Source organism: Centroberyx affinis, unplaced genomic scaffold (assembly GCF_046629955.1).
Source record: "Centroberyx affinis isolate AG114_WGS23_722 - 3 ecotype Tasmania unplaced genomic scaffold, CSIRO-AGI_Caff_v1 ptg000436l_1, whole genome shotgun sequence".
NCBI classification, from domain to species: Eukaryota; Metazoa; Chordata; class Actinopteri; order Beryciformes; family Berycidae; genus Centroberyx; species Centroberyx affinis.
Window position 1 is genome coordinate 345,736 of NW_027279100.1, and position 23,429 is coordinate 369,164.

The window sequence follows — 23,429 nt, forward strand, 5'->3', positions numbered from 1 at the left end:
TTGTAGTCTTGAGAGAATGTTCTGTGCCTGAAGGGTGACAGGTTCAATCCCCACAATAGCCAAAGTCTGTTCATCAACAGCCATTTGTCCTCTTGAAGTGTCTTTTAGCAAGACACTGAACCCTTAATGTCTGGCCTGCTCATTGTAAGTCACCCTAAATGAGTAAAATATGCAATGTAGTTTTGTCAAATTAATTAAACTTCAACAACTTGGTCATAAAAAACTGCTGGAGTTTATAAAAAACACCTGTGTGTCTAAAACTCAGCGCCATTGTAGTTCTGCACAACGCTGAAGCTTAAAGTCCCTGTCAATCAGCCAGTCAGTGGCCAGTCAGTGTGCCGTCTGTGGGCAGACCATCATCCATTGTCTCCCCCAGCCTTAATGACATTATACCAAAATCCCCCTGTCATCCATTCCCATTCAATGCTACCACATCCCTCTCTCCCTCCCTCCTCTCTGATGCATTCCTCTTCTAATCCCTCCATCCAAATCCTCATATGACCTTTCAGAGATGGGCCAGACCCGCTTGTTAATTGGTCTGTTAACAGGAGTTGACTTTATAGTATCCACAGTCAAAGCTGATCTAGTGTGTTATGAAGATGTGTGCTATTGGCTACTGACTGAGACATTGGGTTTGAGAAACTGTGACAATTCAACACCCCCCATCTACATTTTTTTAATCAAATTGTCACGCTAGAAATGTATGGACAAAACAATAACCAAAACTATTATTATCTCATAAAACAAATCGAGAAAATAAAGTCAAGCTGATCTAAAAGCAGGACATTCAGATTGCAGACGAAGTGCAGAATCAGAGACAATGCTATGTCTGTTGACCCTGTGCAGAGAGGCAAGATGACTATCTCTTCCGCCACTTCTGAAATTTTAAACAACTGAGTCGCACCGTCCAATTGATTTGATCCACTCATGCATACATGAGTTAGTCACAGTTATCATCAGCAGACATCGCCCCCTACCCTGAATGAGAGAGGTTACAAAAGCCAACTTTGCGTAACCATCAGATATGTCAGTCTAACAACTGATAGCCATCCTCAGCTGTTTTTGCCATGCAAGTTGCAAAAGCGGAATCGTTTTGGTAGCACTTGAGAATATACACATCATTTAGCTGCACTGAATTATACTATCTAACTACCAAAAACATATTAAGCAACAATCCTGTTCTAGATGATCAAAAACAACATGAATGTAGTATTTACCATATCAGACCAGCGTCTATCTCCTTCCACCACTGACTTCCATGTGAGACTGGAAACTCCCTGGTCTGGGGGAAACAGGCTCTCTCTTCCTCCGGTGTTATTTCAGCCCTTGCAGCTCTTGCTCTGTGCAGCACCCCTCTGTCCTGTCCTGTCCTGTCCTGCTCTCTTCCCTTCTGCTCTACCCCAACAGCGGATGACAACCTCCCCCCTCCCTCCCCCCACCTCCCTCCAACAGCACACCACAAACTCACACAATCGCCAGGATGACAGCAGAGGAAATAGTTAGTCTTCGTATGTGAGTGTTTCGCATCCGTGCGCCATTGTGTGTGGTTGTGTGTGAGAGAAAGACTGCGTGAGAGAGAAAGAGAGAATCTGCACAAATCATGACATTCAAATGTAATTTCTCACTCACACACTATTCCAACAGTATTTGACCAAAAAAAAAAAAAACTAGCCACAAAAACGTCGGAAAGACTATTGTCCATGAAGCTTCCATACCACACTAAAAAGTTTATTTTATCTTAAAATAACAGCTTCGATACTAATCCCCATGTCCAATCTCAGCCTCCATCTCACTGTCCTGAGGCTGCAGCTGAAGACAGAAAGATGACACTTGTGTCCAGGGGAGATAAGACCCTCTGCTCCGCCCTCAGGGAGCCTGAAACCTTCTCAAGATATACTCAGCATGCTATGGCAGGGAACACACACACGCACACACACACACACACACCCCCATACCCTCCCACACACAAAGACACACCCTAATGCAAGGACACACTCTTCTAACATAAATGCGAGCATACAAATTCCAATACCACTACAAATACCAACTCTGTAGTACTCTGCTTAGCCTGGTTTTCAAGCCAATTTTAAGATGAATGGAAGTTGGAATCATGCGAGGAAGTGCAAATTTTTTGTTAATGACATGTATGGCACTGTTTCATTTACAAGGTGCTGTGTTGTGGTATCTGCCGTGCAAGTAAGGCCGTATGTAAGACTACAGGTCCAGACTTAGCAAGGCTGGCAGATCACTTACTAGTCTTGCATGCATACATAAAGCGTCTCTCTCTGTCTCTTTCTCCCTCTATCTTTCTGTTTTTCTCTCTCAAAACAAATACATGCAAACTATTTGCTGACAGGGCTGTATAAGCATGACCTGTCCAGACTTGCTCTTTAATATCTCTGCTCCCTGAGTGAGACAGCTTTTAGGGCTCTTCACACTTCGGGCAATCCTGCAATCCTGCAATCCACACACACACACACACACACACACACACACACAAACACACAGTGGATTCATCCATACTGAAACACAAAGTGTGCACCCATCCATACAGACGTACACTCGCACGGAGTGGACAAAGCCATGCTCACATCTAGGACAAGCCATTTATTTGACACGTCCTCACATGAACCTCGTCCGTCTCCAGAGAGTGTCTATCCAGCGGTAAAAGAATGGCCCTTCCACATCTAATTTGAGCCTCTCAGGGTGTATATCTGAGAAAGTGTGGATGTGTGCATGGCTCCGAGCCTGTGGTCGCAAAGACAAAGAGGGCCTTCTTCTCTCCAGAGGAACTGGAGTCCTGCATCCTCTACCTGGTCTTACACACACATAAACCCGCACATATTTTAATATGATCAAAGGAGCTTATCTGCATTACTGGATAACTCCAGTAGTTCCAAAGCTGAGCTACATTCTGCTCTTTTCTGCCTTTATTCACGAACAATGAATTGAAAGTCCTGACTGGTTTTAAATCACAGAGTATTTTGGTAAGTGTGGAGTCTGCTTCCGGCCCCATGAAACCGGCCCTGATAATGACTGTGCTACTCATGCCTAATTAACAAGTCACCAAGGACCACATACACTCTTCCACTCTGTCTAAGCTGCATTATACCCTATCTCCCAGAGGAGAGTAGTTTGTCTGTGCCTGCGTGTGCACAGGATCTAATACAATTAGTAATAAACTGAACTTGGCATTAAGTCTGACAGAACTTAATCCAGCGTTCCTACATTGCCTGAGCACGTCTGCACCCTCATCTCCTAGACATCATTGTCATGTAAACACAGAGGAGTCGGTCTGTCAGCTGCAGCTTGATTGATGCCTGCAAGTTAAATTACTGCTCCTTTCTGTGCTAATCTATCATCCAAATCTCTATCTTTTCTTTTCTCTCTGGCTGTTGGTGACATGCAATGTCCTCCTCATGCACTGGTGACTCCCAAGTGCTGACCTGTTTTTGACCTCTGTGATATGCATAAAGAAATACTGCTCCCAGCATGCATGCTCCCACACATGCACACATGCATGTACACACACACACACAGTCCTGACCTCTCAGTTCCAGTGCCAGCTCAGAGATGACTCAGTATGTGATAAGTCGTGAAACTCCAACTCTCACTGTAACAAACAACGGCAGCCGTTGAGGCTTAAGGCGCTAAATCACCCCAACGCTTTCCCCGCGATGAGCTTCAGGCTCATGACTGACTTGTTTTATTAGCTAGCAAGGCAACACGCTTAGGGTTGCAAAGGGGTGGAAAATTTCCGGTAAATTTCCGGAAAGTTTCCGGTAAATTTCCATGGGAAGTTAAGCTGGGGAATTTTGGAAATATTCCAAATTGGAAACTTTCCATGGGAATTATGGGAATTTATGGGAATTTATGGGAATTAACTGGGAATTAACTGGGAATTGAGGGTAATTTAATGGAAAGGTATCATATCCAAGCCTAAATATTTGTTTTGTTATAAGCAGACATCCATCCAAAATAATACAATTAAAACAGATTTATTTGTAAGTAGAACTTTATCAAGTGTTAAATATTTTATTGAACAATCAATTCTTTCATTGAAGAACAAAAACATGAATGTTGAGTTGCATGTAGGGGGCGTGGTCTCAATAGCCCTGCAGTAAGCAGTGTGCTATGTGCATGTGATTGAGGAATAGCATAGATATTCAACTGTACTTGCATGATATCTGGTTGTTTTAGTCAGGATTATGCTAAAATATATTTTCCCCAACTATATTTAAGTTCCCTATTAAGAGCATACCTTCAATTTAGTAAATTCCTGGTTTATTCCCGTTTATTCCCATAAATTCCCGTTAATTCCCATAAATTCCCGTTAATTCCCATGGAAAGTTTCCAACTTTGAAAATTCCCGGAATTTTGCAACCCTAAACACGCTGAGCAAACTACACAAAAATACTGCATGGAGTGAGTTGTCAGTAAGAATGGATATAAGGTGAATCCTTGTACATGTCAATCTTGGCCCATAGATGAGATAGACTATGATATCAACCTGACTATGAATTGCGATGATAAATTGCAACACATGCTCCACTTCTGTCAAGTACAGTTGTTTATCACTGGTTCCATTAACTACTGACACTTGAAATATATACTTTCCCACACTATACTTACTCATTTTCCAGGTGTTCCCCATCATCTATGTCATCTTTTTTTTGAGGGAGAAAAGAAAAGCCTGTACTCTTGCCCTATCGGTCAAGAATGTGTTTTGACCATAATTTAGTAAAGCAACTCTGCAGACTGTATGCCAAGTTGCTGCCGTGTGTTTCTTTTCCTTTTCTGAGATGAGCCCCCCTGGAAATAACGCATAGAAGATCAAAATAGGTTTTGATCAACAGAACCAGATGCTTGGAGCTGGCCCTGTCTGTAGTGAAATCATCCTGTGTGCCTCTGTCTCTGCCTTGCCTTTTGAAGTGAGGTTACCTTTGGCCCAAGGTGGAGTCCAGATGTCAGGCTGCATGCAAAGACTTGCACAGCGAAGGTGCAGATAGAAAAAACAAGGGGAAACGCCCCTCTTGCTTGCTCTCCATTTGATTCTGGGGGTCATAAAGCTTGGAATCTCACTGTCAATATATCAAAACATTGACAGTTACGTCAGTAATTGAAATCCATCAAAAATAATGATGGAATGTGACTGGCTACAGAGTAAGACAGGATACAGTGTACTTGTGTAACTTAAATAAATACAGTAAACCTCTGTGAATTGAAAGCAATAATTTCACACAGTAAGTTACCTGTTGCAGTATCATAAATGCACTGGATGCGATTTTTGACACACATCATTTGACACTCCTTGTTCTTACACTTCTATCGCACACTGCAGGTGAGGGATTTGAAGCATCAACAGAACATCACATTTGCATTTCATCACCCTGATGGATGATAATATATTTCAACTGTTTCACTTTGTCTATTTTCTTTTATTTGTATATTCTTATCTTTCTTTTAATGTAATGTATTTTGCTTGTTCTTTCATATTTTTTGTTTGCCTTCTGTTGATGTAAAGCACTTTGAGCTGCATGTTGTGTATGAAAGGTGCTGTACAAATAAACATTATCATTATTATTATTATTAATATAGTTTTTGTATGAACTTTTCTCTCATCCATGTCTTAGCTGCTCATCAAGTCAGTTAATTTGCAAAGTTTTATCAAGTGAGTCTGATGTCAATCACAAATGATGGAAATGAGGATCTCAGTGTGCCTGTAACTTACTGCTTCCTTCAAGTGTTGTTGGAAAAATAGCAATTATCTACAAGTTGAGCGGACATGAATGACCCAACAAAGTGATAAATACAACTGAGGATTCTTACTGAGTCATTTTCTACAATACCAGAGTTGCCGAGTGACATTTAGAGCTTAAAATTGATACATGTGCCTGATGTGTATTTCACCTCTCCATTCTGCTACTGCAGCACACAACAGCTGTACCACTTGATTTCAAAAATAAAACAGCCACCAAAAACTCTTTGTTACAGGGTCCATTCTGTTATTATATCTGACCACACACACTTGAATGTGCAAGTTGTATTTAGCCTACATCAGACCTTGGAAGTATTTTCTTACAAGGCACACGTGAAAGCAGCATGTTTCTACCAGCAGACTTAATGAGCAGCAAAGACATGGATGAGGAAAATCTAAATAACAAAATCCAAAAATGCCCTGGAAGTGAAATTCACAAAAAAACGAGCATCAGATATCTGCCTAGAAAAATTCTTAAGTCAAAAATAGTTCATTATGGGAAAATGTCATTACCTGTTATCTTTTGCCTCCAAATATAAAGTCAGTGGTCACTGTTAAAAACAGCTGTGCTGGTCCTCCTGGTTGATGCTCCAAAATCAAACCAAGTTGGGAGCAGATATGTCAAGGTAGAGATGATCCATTTGACGCTCTAGCGCATGTTATGGCGTTGAGAACAAGTGGTGCATTTGAAAATGTGCGTCTGACACTTCCAGTGCATTTCTGTCTTAATATTCCAGTATTTTTTACATCAAAGCACCGACAACAACAGTAAGATATCAAGGTATATAATCCTCATTGTTATGGTAAAAAGGGGATTACAGTACTGTGCAATAGCGCTGAATTTTAGAGTGAAAGAGTCAGCAAAGTCAAAGTGAACGGAGGAAAATATTTTCTCAAATTGCAGTCCAAAAGATGATGCCAAAAGAACATGCAATTACTTCATACTCACACCTATTCGTACAGCCTTGGTGATTAATAGTTTTGAGAGACTACAGCCAAGCTGATGAAAAATGTCCAACAACGCTCCTCAGGAGAAGATCCTCAGGCTGCAACTGGCATGCTGTTTTGACAAATGGTCTTAATTGTACCCAAAAAAGCCAAAGGCTTGAGGTTAAAGAAGTCCCTGCTATTTCATCTCCATTCCTTTCAAGTAAATCAGCAAACCTGACAAGAAAATCAAAACTTTCTAGAGCCTCATAACAATGACCTGTCTGTTCAGCCAGTGAACCAATGGAAGCAACAAATAACTGAAGATAACTCAGACTTCTGTTGTTGACCTAAGCCTGGGCTAATACAGCTTTGTCATGCCGGAGAACCGTGCACCGAAAAGAGCTCAGACCTGATTAGCTAGTCTGATATACGCACAGGCATTGTGTTTGAGACGGTGTGCAAAATTCTGTCTGTCTGGCTTGACTCATTATCAGGACTGATCAGAGGCCGGTCCATCAGGGCCTTCTGTCAGAGAGGCTTAACTCCCTGTCACCCCCCCCTTGACCCCCAGGATTAGACACAGCCACGGCGCCATTCCACGGGCCACTTGTCTTCTCAGTTGGGGAGCTGCACCCCTAAACCCCAAACCCCTCCCCATACCCCCTGCTGGTTGGCAGGTCAACGCATGCCTGTCGTTAACCCCGGCGTTTGCCTCTAAGGCCCTGTGCTCCTTGTTTGTGTTAGTCAAGGCGGGCTGTCAAAGTGTCACTTCAGGGAGAGGTGGCAGATGCCATTAAAACGTCCCGGCTCCCGCTCCTGATGGCCGCTGGAGAGGGTTTGATTAAAACCAGATGTCGAGCCGCAGACCTGCTCCACACAGTATCTGATTGTGCGAGTCCAGACACAAGGTGCAATAAAGGCTACGACAAAGAGGCGCTTTGTGAAAATACATCACTTGGGTATAAAAGTTTCCGTATATGCAATATGTGCGTGCATACTAGTGGGCTCAGCGAACCATCTCTGCTTAATTCATCATTTGCTTATTATACCCCAATCACTGCTGGAATGCCATACCAAGAGTGGAAGACACTAACAATGAATCATCCTTTTCTTTGTGCAGGCTAGTTAAGATCAGAACCAACGCTCCCCTGCCCTCCCTGCTCTTCTCTTTCTTTCTTTCTTTCTTTCTGTGATCATGCTCAGGTTTCTTGCAGGGAGCTGATGCGTGTGTTATCTAGCTGACCTTGGTTCGGAGGAGTAAGAGTGTAGCAGGGCCAGGAGCCCACAGAGAGAGAGGTATGTGGGGGACGGGCCAAATGTTGCAATGCCTAAAAAAAGACTCAGAGGGAGAGTATACATACACTGTTTGTAATGATGAATGAGGGGTGTTTATGTAGCTATATTGAGCATAAATTATCTTTCCCTTATCCCTGTAGCTTAATAACCAGGGTCCAAAATTATGACCCGGCAAGGGACAAATAATGATAAGATTTGTCTGTGGTGGATAACTCGATAAAGGTCATCCGCCACACTGGCCGATAATATTTGAGTGCCTCAGTAATATACAGTTTTTGGCCTGTTCTCAAAGGACCACTGTACACTCCCTCTAACTGTGAGCCAATCAAATCAGAGCAAAACAATGGCTCTGATTGGCTGCCTTTCCTAGACGCAAAATAGTACTGAAAATGGGTAGGGAAACAAGTGAGCCAAAAAGTTAATTTCAGACAGGGTAAATTACACTAAAATGTGTAACAAGCCCACAGCATGAGCACCTGTTGATAGACTGTACTGGAAAATGATTCACAAGTAAATGCAGGGGCTCATCTAGATACTTTGTCACACTGTTACCATAATCTGTGCCCCTTCTCTCAGCAGCCAATGGATTATCACAGCTAGGGGGCTACAGAGCTGTCTGGCTGGCCGGTGCCCACAGCTGCAGACAGCTGTCCTAACATGGCGGCTCTAATCTCTTATACTGTGGAGAAACCAGGGCCAGGGCAAACTATGGGTCGACCACGCCACAGCTCATCACACACAGACACTGACACACAAACGGAAGGAGAGGATTGGTGTGTGCGTGTGTGTGTGATCGGTCAAGCGATTCAGTTTGTGCTCATCAAAGCCCCTGGGCTGTGAGGGGGTGAGAGGATGGGTGGCGGGCGGGTCCAATGGGTAGTTATCTCATCTCCCTTGGGTGGGATCCAGGTCCTCTGATGAGGAGAGGAGGAAATTAAACCACTGGCTTTTGTTACGGGTTTAAGGATCACAGGGAGAGAGGGAGACTTGAGGGGTGCATTGTATGAGAGTGAGTCATTCAGTGTGTGTCTGTGTGTGTGGGAGTGTATGTGTGTGTGTGCATGTTGGGCGGAGCGGGGTCATCCACTTTGCACAGACCGTGGCGATATCATCTTCCCAACCTCCGCTTGACCTTGATAAATCCACTCCTTTGTAACTCAAACCTCCGGAGATGTTTTTTTTCTCACCTCTGAAGCATGCACTGTTGCCACCAATGTTGCTCTTCTTGTTTGGTTAGCCCTTTCGTTTGTGTGTGAGAACAGTAGCACGTGACCCCCCCTCCCTCCACACACACACACACACACACACACACACACACACCGCCTTGCTGTGTTGTGTTGTGTTGTTTTCTTGTCTCCCACATTTAGAGACAGTAACTATCATAGATATCACAGCTACATTATTGTGGGCACAGGTGAATTGTTTGTAGCTGTTTTGCCTCTGGGCAGAATAATTATATCTCAGAACGCTGAGTGACAAACGCTCCAATAAACCTGTCAGCTCTTTTTTATTTTTTTCTGTGCTGTTCATATTAGCAGAGAATGACTAGAGTCCTCTTGATGTGGTGGTGTGCATTGGATTATGTCACATTCAATCTTCAGTCTTCTTCACTCATCAGCACTGGATTTATCTCCAGCAATTCATGTTCAAACCAGTCTGTTTTGTGACAAACAGAGTCTTGTATCTTCTCTTTCATAACATCAAATATTGAGAGCCATCATCACTCAAATCTCAATATCTCATAGAGAGTTTCATCACAAAATCAAATGGAAATGTTTTCTCTTATTCTTACAAAATGAAAAGCAGCACAGACATTTAACAAACTATGGAGAATAGATAACTTAAGTTTGGATCTCACAAAATGAAAACATGTTTACAGGCTGGATCTTTATGTTTTAGCAATATTAAATGAATACTTCAAGCAGGATTTTTTTTTTTTTTCAAACTGGATGTATGACATTTTGGAATACAGCCTAACTCGTCAAATGTTGATGTTGAACTCCATCCATGGGAAAATGCTGTCAGATAAACCCTGCAAATAAGGGTTGGAAGCTCCCAACTAAATTCTCCATGACCCTGGAGTGACCCGAACACTGTTTTCCATATAATTTCAGGCACAACAACTCTCTGTGTCTAAACAAACTAGCATGCCTCTTATTGCCCCTTAATAACCCTATGACAATATGTTTATGATAGACAGCATGCACTATTGCAACATAACAAGGAGGCCTTTTAAATTTGCTCATAGGATGCTGAACAAACCCATACTGGACACACTGCAAGTCAGTATAATGACATCTTGTAATGGACGTTCATCACATAAATGAACACATTTGACAGTGTGCCAACAATCAGATTGCGCAAGTGCAACGTAAACATTGAAAATTCAACAACGGCCATCAAGTTATGCACATAGGTGAGACTATAGCAATCTCCACTATAGCCTACATTTAACAGGTAGACATTTGTTTGGAAGTTTACTCAAATCTATAGCACAACCTCATTAATACAAAACTACATACTAATTTTCAGTGAAATGTTCTAAAAGTAGACAGGTTTTCATTGTTTCTACAGTAGGCCTAATATTGTGTTAATGCAATAATCCGTTATAGTACTAGAAGTAGTAATAACAATAACAGTACATTATTATTAATCACTATAATCATCACCACTATCGCTATCATGTGAGATGTAGTAGGGTTTTAAAACAAAATAACCTTCAACTCACGCTGGCAGAGATAATCTGCCTCGCAATTATGGCCATATAATTGCCCTCTCGTAAAAATTATGGAGGGCCGCAAGTATACGACATTACTATACTTTTCAGATGACTTACTACGGTCAACCTACCGACGTCAATCGACCTAGTCATCGACAGTGAGACACATCAGTAGCCCTCTAGTCCTTTTTGTCCTGTTTTCTCTGATAAAACTCGGGCGCCAACTTTTGCATCCGCCTGTCGGAAGTTTGAAGCACCTGATAGTCTGCTGCTCTCCGTCCACTGCTTCGTTCAATGGCATGTATTGCAACACAGGGGTTATAAACTTCTGGCCGTCATTAACTTTAGCCTAATAACCCCAGAAAAAGAACCACTGAATCTACTGAGTTCATACAGCCTGACAGAGTTCTACTAATTTGCGGATAGCAGCCTACCTTGCCTCTGACTGTGCCGAAGGCGTCGACAAGTTTAATCCTTCCTTCACGAAAAGTTTTTCCTCCACTTGTGTTATTCCTGTGCGGGTTTCACGTACAGAGGGCCATGCCTGCAGACAATCCTCTGATCCATCGCCTGTGCTGCAGCGCCGCGCTCCTGCATTCCCATACAGCTCTCTCTCTCAGTCAGTCAGTCAGCCAGTCCGCTCCAGCAGGCACCTACATGTAAACTGAGCCCCTCCAGCGGTGACATCATGAGTCTCTATGGCAACTCTGACTCCACCCAGCCCCGAGCTGAACTTACCTGTCTGACTACCAATATTTCATACAAAACACTGTCCTCCTTTCCCCTGTTCCCGAGTCGACGCACACAGATTCTACACAGATAAATCTATTGCTGAATTTATGGCTAAAACAATGCATGGACATAGCCACACATGCACACAGGAACACACATACTATTCATTTGATTGGCTGGGAGTAATATAACACCATCATTCCTGCTGACTGAAATTACCTACGCGAGTTCATGATAAGTGCATTGAATTTAAATAGCATCTCATAAAAAGGGTTCACTTTACATGTGGGCTGGCTGTGTGGGTTGGACTGAAAACAGCACACAAAATCCCTCTTGCACAATGCCTTGTACCGTTGCCTGGAGCTCCCCTATGGCTCGGTGCCCAGCTTACCTTCACCTCAATTGTTTTGGCTACAGAGATAGCTGACCCCTCCCTTTTGTCTTCTCTGACCCAGTGCAAACAAACGGGTAACGGCCAGGTGAGCCAAATGCCCACCTAGTGACTCCACTGACCTGCTCCTCCCCTCCCTCTGACCCTCCCCCATCCACTATCTTACCTCCAAAAGGCTGAGGCATGAGCAGTCTATCATAATCTGAGGAGTAAAACTGTTACGCTCCCAACAACACTGGGGAATGCGTGCCTTTTGTTGGGAGCACAATGCACAGTCCTTTCCAAATTAAAGAATATCCAAACCGGGTTGCAGCTATATAATAAGCGAGTCCAATTACAGTGATCAGCACAAGCAGAGTTTAATGTGGCCAATTCTATCTCTTTGTGGTTCACACGTTTTCGACTCCTGCACAAAAACAACAGCTCATAATCTCGCAGCGGTTGTGGGAGGGAAAGCCTGACAGGCTGATTTATAGAATAGGCTTCCCTTTTAACCTATGGCAAAAAGAACGGGGGAAATAGTTTTGCAATTGCACTGTTGCCTCAGCCTGTAAAGGAAAATAACAAATGACCTGTAACACCCAGAGTGGAAAAAGTATTTTTGGGTTCACGTGTGATTTGGACAATATGCGGTAAATGTAATTCATTAATCTGGTAATCTGTCCTGTTCTGTCTTTTTTGTTATGTGATATTAGTATTTTATGTCTTGTTTTCAATGATTGTTTGTACCTTCAATTGCATCCTTTGAATTGCCGCATGTGGAATAAATCAAACTGTATTGAACAGACTGTTGAATTGAATTGTCTGGCTGAAATGTAGTTGCTTCAGGAGGTGTTACATTGACTGATCCATATTGTAGCATGAAAAACAACAGCAACAGATATAAAATTCAGATCATCCTTATAAAAAAAACCATGTGAGCCCAACCGAACAGCAACAACATATATCCAGGCTTCCCTCCAGCCACTGACCTGCTCTCGGAGCCTCTCCTGGTGGCCCATGATGGCCGAGGCATGGTGGGGGTACTTCTGCTTCAGGTGCTCCAGGAAGGCCTCCCTCTTCTTGTCCATGTCTGACGGCTGCATGGCCAGGATCTCTCGGGAGCTCCGGGCTCCGCCTACCGTGTGCCTGCGAGGGACGGTGCGGCTGGCTTTGGCGTCTCCTCGGGACGGGGCCGTCCCATTTGGGGAGGCCTGCCTGCGGCTCAGGTGCTGGACGTCCTCTGGGGAGGTTACCTTCAGGTTGCTTTTGGTTTGCTCTGAGGGGGCAGAGAGAGAAGAGGTCAATACACATGTACTGTACTGATGTTTTGCCATCAACACAGAATGTCAATGTGTGCGTGTATATGTGTTATCATTCCATAGGGTATGCAGAGGGTGTTTCAGGGCAAATCCAGACCGCAAGCCTTGCTAAAGTGAGAGACATTAAGGTTGCAAGCTTTTGCCTAATTACTAATACACTTCGCTTTAACATTCTCCATGTGAGAAAGTGGAGGGAAGGGAAAACTGATGCCATATGCAAAAGGATGTTAATATTTTCTCTAGAAGCACTGCTGAAATAAACATTGTCTGATACACAGTCGGCCCACTTCATTATGTATTCATGCTGTTACATATTTCAGCAATAAATTCACTATTTAATGTGACACACACAATATTGGTGATGAAAACATTAAATCGAAGCAGCTGTTCAGCCCTCTTCCCTTCAAAGGAGCCAGGGATAACCGTCAATATCTGTCTTGGAGAGACACAAATGGAGAGACTTGGAAGCGATATCCAGAGCATCTGTTTACATACCCAGAGTCTTGCAAAATATCCACAGAGAACACAAACTGCCAGTTGCCAATAACTGCAGTGTGTTTAATTAAAAGTATCAAGAGGAAATGTCTTTTCCTATTCTGGATGTTTTTAATATGGCACAACTCTGCTGACATTGAGTAACAGTCTGGAGTCTAGTTTTCCTGCCATACAAGTGTGTGCGTGTTCACAACTTAGCAAGACAGTAAGCATGTGCCTGATTAAAAACAAGCTTCATTTTTAAGTAGGCCAGAGTCACAGTTACCCTGCCATTATCTCATTATTCCCTTTTATGGAATATGAAAATACTGTCTGTGACAAAAAAGTGATGTTGAGGATGAATATTCGATTTTAGGGCAGAATGAGGATAAAGTAAACACAACTCCTTGGGCACATAAACCTCTTTGCACTCTATTATCCTGTCATAAATCAACCAGGGCCTGGGGAATACAACCATAACACATCAATCTGTATACCAGCTACTGTTTGTGACTTAGGGGTTTGCATTGGTGGTGAAAGCTATCCGCATGAGATTCTGTTATGTGTATGTATGTGAAGAGAAGAGAAGAGAAGAGAAGAGAAGAGAAGAGAAGAGAAGAGAAGAGAAGAGAAGAGAAGAGAAGAGAAGAGAAGAGAAGAGAAGAGAAGAGAAGAGAAGAGAAGAGAAGAGAAGAGAATATGGAAGGGAGAAAAGGACAAGAGGAGAGCAGCTGGAGTGTGAAAACACAGGCAAGACCAATAAAGCAGGCTGATCTGCTGCCTTGTTTTCCAGGCAGGCAGGTAGAGCTATAATGTGTACCTTTCAGAGGGTAATGGTGGAAAATAAAGGACTTATTTACTTGGGAGTTCAGCTCCTCCACATTTATATCTCTCTAGGTCAAACAGTTCAGAGAGGATATTTCAAGTGATTTGCCACTATTTTGTGGGTGGTTTAATACAGCTTGTCTTCTCTTCTTTGAAAGCTTGAAAGCATGTAGTGATTCACAGATGAAAAAGGAATTTTTTGTTTTCCTCCTTGAAGATGTGTTGGGACTGAGGCGACGGCAGCTTCACAGATCTGCAAAAACTATGTGTAAAAAAAGCCACATTTTGGAAAAAGCATGCTCAGTAGCAGGAATGATGAGAGAAGTGTCCAATAGTATCATATCTTCCCTTTGTTTTCCTCTGCCCTAAACTTGTCTTATACTACACAATTTCTTCGGAAAGTCAGTCTATACAGTAAGTCAGAGTAATTAGACGAGGAAACAGGAAAGAAATGCATTTCCACTAACGGATCTTTTGCTCAAAGCGCAAATCTGTCTGGATCAGTTAAGCACTGCAAATAGACATAATGTGTCTGAGAACATAGCAAGTAGAGGCCATGGTGGTAGGTCATGAAAGAAGCCCCGTCACCCCAAACCCCCACCCTGCTCAAATTCAGAGCCACAGCACGTCTCATGCACTTCCAAGCCTATTTTTAACTCCCAAACACGGTTTCCCTACTGCAAACTAAATTACACCCAGCAGACAGAAAAGGCAAAAAAAAAAAAACAACAACTCCAAAGGATTTGAATTAATTTGTTGGCAGCATGTCAAAAGCTCATTACCTTCCCCAAGTGAACAATCTTTCTCTTCATCTCCGATTTCTTCTTCCATTGCACTTTTGAGATCAACACACACCGCGACGGTCAAAGAGTGAGGTTGGGAGAATCAGCAGCAACCCCGCTAACTGCTGGCTTTCAAATTCCAGACGTGGCTCACGTGGAAAAGGGGGCTTGAGATAGGCCCTGCCCCGCAGCCCCAGGATAGACTGGTGGGGATTTAGAAAGTCAACTGCATTCCAGCCACTCGCCCTCAGGCTAAAAGCTCTCCTCCGACTATAGAGTGGTCATAAGTGAATGTAAATGTGTGTGTGTGTGTGTGTGTGTGTGTGTGTGTGTGAGAGAGAGATAGGAAGAGAAAGAGCATCGTAAAAGAAGGTACTGACAAAACATATACTGTATATATTCCCTCCTCTTAAAACTGGGCCCTCAGACCAACAGGTGTCAGTCAAACAGCCTGACACATAGAAACACACACAAATACACACACACACACACACACACACACACACACACACACACACTTTACTTACTTACGCACACAGTCTGTTCTTTATCAGGACTGTGTCTGTGAGCTGTCTCTTGTTTAAGCCTCTGTCCCTGCAGAGGGGCCCACTAGACACCAGCATGTATCCAAATGTGTGTCATAACCTACTTTTGAGCTACATCCAAAATGTACTCCGCTTATGGCATGCAGCAAATATGTTAGCCAGTCACATGATCAACCCCACAGAATAAGACAGCGTGAGTCCTGTGGGCACTGTTGTTTCTCATTTGGAATATAACAGGAGAGGCCCGGCATTTTGTCTTTGCTCTTGCTCTGGGGTTTATGAAAAATAACACTGTCCTGTTTGTCTGGAAGTCAGCAAACAACGGTCATCGGCTTCATATGTTGTGCAAACACGTCAGTATGCACATGTCTGTAAGTGTGTGTGTTTTTCCAGGCGCGGGGGGGAAGGCGGCTGCATCTGTGCGTGAGTGCGTTTCTTTGCAGCTGCTGATGTAAGTGGCCCAATCGAAATGTGCAAGAAGAAGGCATTGTGGTTCAACAATTGACATATCTCGACAGGAAAACGTGAGCAGATCAATGCCCTAGTTTGCGGGCCATGTAATTGAAAGTGGTGGGGTGAGCGCATGAACAAACACAATGGAGCAGCTGACGGATAATGTCTAACATATGGAGACAAGTCTGCTTCCACTCACCCGCTCACATACTCAGGCTGTTAGCCACAATAGGCAGACAGTTAGCGGGCCAGCAGACTAGAATCATGTCATTTAGTTATGTTTTTTGGCGGTGTGCGTTTGCTTCATGAATATCACGCTAGGATTTGCAAAGTGTTCCTGTCAGATTAAAGGAGAAATCCACCCGCTGTTATGTATCATCAATCTGTAATGTTCAATGGATTTTATGCATTTATTTTATGATTAAATATTGTAACTTTCTTTTTTGGTGTACCCACTTTCCCTCAACCTGCCTCATCTACTTCTACTTCAGTTAGTTATTTCCTGCATTTCTCAGAATGATTTTCGACAAACCCCAGAGAACGGGCCTGAACTTGTTGCATTCAGCTGTTGGTTATAGGAGACAGCGACAGCAACAGCATAGTAAGAGCAAGACCTTTTCCAGTCAAGAGTCACACCCCTTACTCAAAACATAATGTGGCTGCATTGCATTCTGGTCAATTGAGGCTACTGTCAGTGGAGAGAAATTGATATCTGCAGCTTCTTTGCTGGACTTTATAACAGTGTTAAAGTGTTTTAGGGTGGATTTTTCCTGGCACACTTAAAACAGCTAACCTAGAATATTTGATAATGTCGCAATGGAAATAACATTTGATACAGTGCGAACCCTAGAGCTGATGTGTTAGCAGGGTAAAGACTTGCACTGTACATCCACATTTAATATTCCAGCCTTCTGAGCCTCATGAATTGTCTAGAGTTTTGAAACACTGCCCATTTCCATAGCAACATTATTGAAATTCTAAGGTTGCCATCTTAGCCATACCAAGTAAAATTACCATAATATCTCATGAAGTGCCTTTTCTATCCATTCTAGTTCAGTCACTGTTTCTGTGTGAGTGCGAGATAGAAGAGTTCCATCTTGGCTACGACACATGGATCATCACAACCAAATACAAGTCGGTCTTTGCCAAGTCAAAGTCATAATTAAAGCACAGTAGCTCTTCCAACCCAACAATTAGGTCCTCTGGTCCGAACGACCTGCCTCGCTTCACTTTTACTGTCAACATTCCAGGCCAGGAGTGACCTCCCACTTTCAGAGCGTCACGAGGGACCTGCAAGTGAATTGTGTCTCGCTCCAATAGCTCAAGAATGTCGCTCTCTCTTTCTCAGCTGCCAGTGTTAAGTAAATGATGGTCTTCTCAGTTAAAAGACAACATGCAGCACTTGCCTATGAACACCAAGGTCTTATTAGGGGCAGGGCCTCCTGCTGTCTCCAGTTACTCTCTACTTGTCATTTATTTATGGAGGAATGTATCCCTGCGCACACACTCCCACTCTTCCCTACTATTACTTTCCCATAACTGTGCAGTTAGACACAAAGCCCTGTTGTGTGCAAAAAAACAAGGCCCATGTAGCGATACCCTGAACCCATGAATACCGATACACAGAACAGCACTGGTCCACTGTTGAGTTTCTACGTAACAGTATTTTCATTATGTAAATGTTGGTTATCGGAGTTGAGATATCAGATGTTCTCCCCATGTGGAACTGAGCCTACTGTAAGAAAAGGATTTTATTTAAATGTGATTAGAATAAATTAAGCCTCTTATGCACTGCAATAATATCCATCTTAACAAGCCATTTAGTCTTAACAGCTTCGTTTCCTTATAACAAGTGAAAAAATGCTGCCAAAAAGGTGAAATAATTTAATTACTTTCCGATGCAGTTTAACCTATTTTAAGAGTTTTGTTGAAACAAATGACAATATCCTGAAATAAGATAGATAACTCCACTAGTATCAAGACAGTTTATTCAAGAAATCTCTTAAAACAAACTAATCTGCATTGGAGCCAAGTGAAATTATCTCACCCCATTCACAGATTTTGTCAGTTGTTTTAAGAAAAATACATTTAGGACTCAATACTAGACTGTTAAGATAGATATTTGTATACAATGTGCATACGCATGCGCACTACACTTGGTCATATCTTCCCACTCCTCTGCCTGGTTTCCCTGAATCGTAAAGAACCTTTGTTTTCCTATCAGTCCTCCCATGTCAGACTAAGACCACCTGATTCCATGACCTTCACTTAATCACGTTACTTTCTTCCGCCCATGGCCAGCACTGTAAACAGGCCAATGTGTGAGTGTGTGTGGAGAGGTGACCTGCTCAAAGCCCACAGAGAAACAGGCTGATTTCTACATTGGCTTTTCACTGATTGCTGATTTGAGAGATAAGCTGTTTCCATGCTGGTATCTGACACCAGAAATGTAATGCCCCACAATGCAGCCCGGCCACATTTTTCACACCAAACCGAATATACACACACGTACACACAGACAGTCATGCAACTAATACTCACACACAGGAAATATTTGCCTGCTCGGGGTATCTGTTTCACTGTGTACATGTCGTAAAAACGTTAATAAAAAGCCCAATTTTCTGGCATGTCAACACTTTCAAATTTTGCACACAATACAAGATCATGCCTTTTATGAAAGTCATTTCCCTACAAAGAGAAGGGGAAATTAGAAACCTTTCATAAATAGGAATGATGGGATAAGAAAGCAGGAGGATTTTCACTTCTAGTTTAGCCTAAGGCTCGCTGCCAAAGAAAATCTTGTCCATTTATGAAATCCCCCAATCAGAGAGGCCCTTGTGAATTCTGTAAGATGACCTTTAACCCCTGGTCCTTCCCTCCTATAGGCTGGGGATCAGTGCTGCTTTGTTTTGATTTGAGAGGGACTTTAATTGCTCCATTCAGGGAGTATAACGAGCCGTTAGGATCTTTTTAGTTAACTTTATGCAGCCTTAGCACAGAACTGCTTCCCAGTTTTCAGAGAATTCAGAATAGATCATAGTTTGAGCACTGCTGCTCTTTCAGTTGAGTCTTTAAACCGCCGTGAACTCAATTTGCCTCATGCCGCCTGACCTCTCTCTCTCTCTCTCTCTCTCTCTCTCTCTCTCTCTCACTCTTTCTCTCTGTTTCTCTTCTTCTTCCTCTTCTTCTCTCTTTCTTCTCACTCAAATACCCCCCCAACCTTTTTTTTTTACTCCACTCCCAAGATCTCAAAGCACTTCCTTCCTGCTCTGGGTATGTTGACGTGACCTGTTCATTCAAGAGTGAAGTCCAGAACGTGTGTGTGTGTGTGTGTGTGTGTGTGTCCTGACAGAGGGTTCACCCTTAGCAATGATGTCCATTCAGGGCTCATTAGCAGTGTCACACACCACAGCGGCCCACAGCGCAGTCAACAACTTCTCACCAACTCTCTCTGCCTTCCTCTCTGACTGTCCTCACCATTAAACCGTGCAACTGTTCACTCCAGCAGGAATAAAATAAACGCCACACATGAATTATACATATGAAGTTGACAAATGAAACCTCATTAGTAGCTTTAAAAAGTCACTGGGATTTCAGATTTCTGAAAATGAGTATGCACTCTCCTGAAGTTGGTAATGTAGTGTAACTCTTTTGACTTCATTCCTCAGTATGTGTCTGGACTTCCCTGTATTCTCTCTTTCTCTCCCTCTCCCTCTCTCTCTCTCTCTCTCTCTCACTCTCTCTCTCTCTCCCTGGCTCCCATCCATTCTCACTATCTCTCAGCTAATGAGGCATCTCCCCAGCTGCCGTGTCAGTGTTAATGACCAGTGGTCCTCACCCGGTTAGCTGAGACCACCGCAACATCTGTCTAAACTCACACTTGCAAATATCCAGAGCTCTGTGGTATATACACTGATTATAATACACTTCTCAATTAAGATACAAGTGTGTGTGTGTCTGTGTATTTATGTGTGGGGAGTCAGGTACACAGGCTGGTCCAGACTTTCCGCTCTACTGAAGCCTTATATACAAACCAGGCTGCCAACTTGGATAGGCAGTTGGCCAAAAGATATGAGTTACGGATATGTGCTTTGGTGTGTGTGTGTGTGTGTGTCTCTCTGTGTGTGTGTGTGAGTGTGTGAGCCTTGGGAATAGCAGTGGTGGTGGAGTTTGTTGGTGGGGTGAATGGGTGGGGAGTGTTGTGAAACCAGCTATGGAACAGCAAAGAATTTGACTGCAAAATGTTGTACAGTATAGAGTAAATTCATATCAATCATACAAGACTCCCACATGCCAGTAAGGCGCTTTACTGCAGCTAAATTGAATGAAGCATGGCAAATTGATTTTACTGCTGCTTTACCTCCAAGTGAAAATGCTTGTCTTGAGTGGGTTAGTCTTGTAGATCTTTAACTGTAATGTCCTTCCTATTGAACAGACTGCAATTTCAGTGAAGTTTTACTCCCTCTTTGGCACAGGCAGCGCAATCAAATAAGGCTGATCTACTGTCCTCATAAGAGTAAATAATACTTTAAGCCTGAGTGGGAAACTATTTTGCATGTCCACAAATCACTTTAAAGAATATCAAATGTGTCCTCTCACACAGCACTCATCTTGCCTTCACTGCTCTCTGTTTCTCTTCCCCCCTCTCTCATCCCCTCCCTCCCTCCCTCCCTCCCACCGTCCCCTCCTCTTAATATCCCCTCTTCCTTCTCCTGCCGTTGTTCGACAAACAAAGCAAACAAGTGGAGGGGAGTAGAGAGAGGAGCTGCTGGCAGGGCAGGCCTGTCAGTGCTGATACTTCCCCGAAGACAGCCAGAGGACAACTCAAACAAACAGCTCTGTTTATTGGCCTGCTCCACTCATCAGCACAAACACCATGTCTGTCTGCTACCCCTCCCTGACACACATCAGCACCGGATCAATCCAGATCAACTAACCATCTCCTGCTTTCTCTCTAATAAACAGAGAGAGTAAAAACAACATTCAAGATGCACTGTGTTTTCCCCACACCAGGGGGTGCTGTTTAACACTCTAATGCTCCAAGCATGTTTACAAACTAGCATAATAAAGACTAAGTTAATGAGTGTATGTGTGTGTGAGCATGTGTGTGAGAGAGCGAGAGAAAAAACAAGGACAACACAGTGTGTTTGTGTGCGTTCTTCATCCTGCACAAAGCAATAACCCCTAGAATATTTCCTTTGTTATACATTAACTGAGACACTAAGTGCTGCTTAATGAACCAGTGTGTTTGTCAGCGTGTGTGTGTGTTTGCGTGGACACAAATGCGTGTGTGTGTTTGCCTGTAACGCTCGGCATGCCTGCGGTGTGTACACTTCATTAACTCGTGGTCAGGGGAGGTTTAAGTCAACCCAGCCACCGGGTCACATGTTGGCCGGTCTCCCGTGACAACCGTCTCTGGGCCAACAGTGAGGCTGGTGGCGTCCTGAGGGGAGGGAGGGATGGAGAGATGCCGAGAACAGCTGTAGTTGGGAGTAGGACATTGGGAGTAGGACATCCACCCAGGAGCTAGAGAGGGGGAACTCGCTACCTCTCCTCCCCTGGCTGGGAGACTCATTCCTGGGAACCTGAGTCACTCAGGGCTGAACCCTCCCAAACCTCCAGAGAACAGTTATCCAGCCTGATTTCACTCTCTGGACAAAGGATAAGACCGCACTGGGCTACAAAACATTTCACTGCAGTTTATTTATTCAATGGAAGCATCCAAATTACAATCCCTGCTGCTGAGTGATTGTCATCTGTAAAACAGCCTCGCAAGTATCAAAAATTGAGTCATACATATCACAGCTGGACAGTGAGTTAGAAAACACATTTTTTAGGTTCAAGTTTGGTGCAGATTACTAGATTACAATTCAATATACACCACTGAGACAGTAAGAATCAAATATTACCAAACAAATCCACTCAAGTGTGACTATTCTTACACAGATATTGGAAATCCAAACAATGCACCTAAAACAATTTTCTTCTTCATCAGCCTGTTTAGTCTGTCTGCATGGAACCCCATTAAAAGCCTATGATGTTGCCAGGTTTCTCCTTATGAGGTGGGGCCTGTCTCTGCTGAAGTCTGGCCATGTGATGATAATTTCACTGAGGACATCAGATCTGCCTAGAGACTTTTATCGCAGACTGTCCATCAGCCTGCAGAACGCTGTCAAAGTATTGCAACAGGAATTACATAAAGGGAGAATGTGTAGAATTCTTAGGCTTCTCTCACAAGTGACTGTGTGCTTGTTGATAAGGTATCTCTTATCTTCTCTGCAAGTTTTCTGTGTCAACAAACACAAAGTGGGTATACACGGCCATGCATGTGTGATGCCCGTACACGCACACGTATGTGCACGCACACACACACACACACACACACACACATAAATACTTGCAGACATAAATGCTTGCAGACATAAATGATACAGCTTATTTTGCCTAACACACAAGGGGCTGCACCTGTTCTCCTTATCTGGTGATAATTAGATGGAGTAAGACAAATGTTAGGACAGATGTGGATAGAGACACACTAGAGATATCACAGTAATGTGCCTAAGCAAATTAGAGCAACTTCAATTCCCTATGCTGCTGCAGCAGGCTAACTATTTGCTCAGCCTGCACATTGGTTCCATTTAAATATGCCTTTCAATATGCCTGCTCTCACACAAGTTTATTAAAAAGTGATTGCTCTGCAATTGACTCTCTTCACAGTGATAAGCAGCTTAGGGCCCGGACTTGCCAGCCAGTCAATCATGTGTTCCTCACTTTTTCCTCTGCACTGCGCATCTCTTCCTCTCTCTTTTTGCTGCATGCTACCACAGAGTTAGCAGCGTACAGACATCATTTGCAATCCAAAGCTTATTACTAACCAACAGCTCAGGAATGCAATGGGCATAAAATCAAATCAACATTTTTCATACAGTAAGTTAATTGTAAGACATTAACGTACAGTAGGTTGAGGATCACAGTGTAGTATTTTAGATGTACTGCCCAAACAGCATAAAACCACTCAGATGGGATGAATTCTCCAAGTAGACAAAGCCAAGTGTCTACATCTGTGTGTGTAAGTGTGAGTGTGAGTGTGTAAGAGAGAGAGCTGTTAAAGCTGAATAGTTCCATAAGGTCTAGCTTTGGTGAGGTGAGTGCTGCTGGAGCTGATAAGTGATGCAGGTGGTGGAGGGATGTGAAATAGGCCTTGTGGTAGGGGAGCCACTCCG

At 43.2% G+C, this 23,429-nt stretch overlaps 1 protein-coding gene across 12 annotated transcripts in view; it reads right to left on the minus strand.

Moving 5' to 3' along the window:
* Positions 1–23,429, minus strand: part of LOC139642162 (sickle tail protein homolog) — a 111,503-nt gene that overhangs the window by 34,596 nt on the left and 53,478 nt on the right. For 11 of the 12 annotated variants that reach the window (XM_071516912.1, XM_071516908.1, XM_071516913.1 and 8 more), the window contains exon 2: positions 12,798–13,084. In XM_071516912.1, the coding sequence (XP_071373013.1) occupies positions 12,798–13,084 (287 nt within the window). Of the gene's footprint in view, positions 1–11,137; positions 11,312–12,797; positions 13,085–23,429 lie in introns of those variants that run through there. The other variant, XM_071516915.1, reaches the window with a different exon arrangement.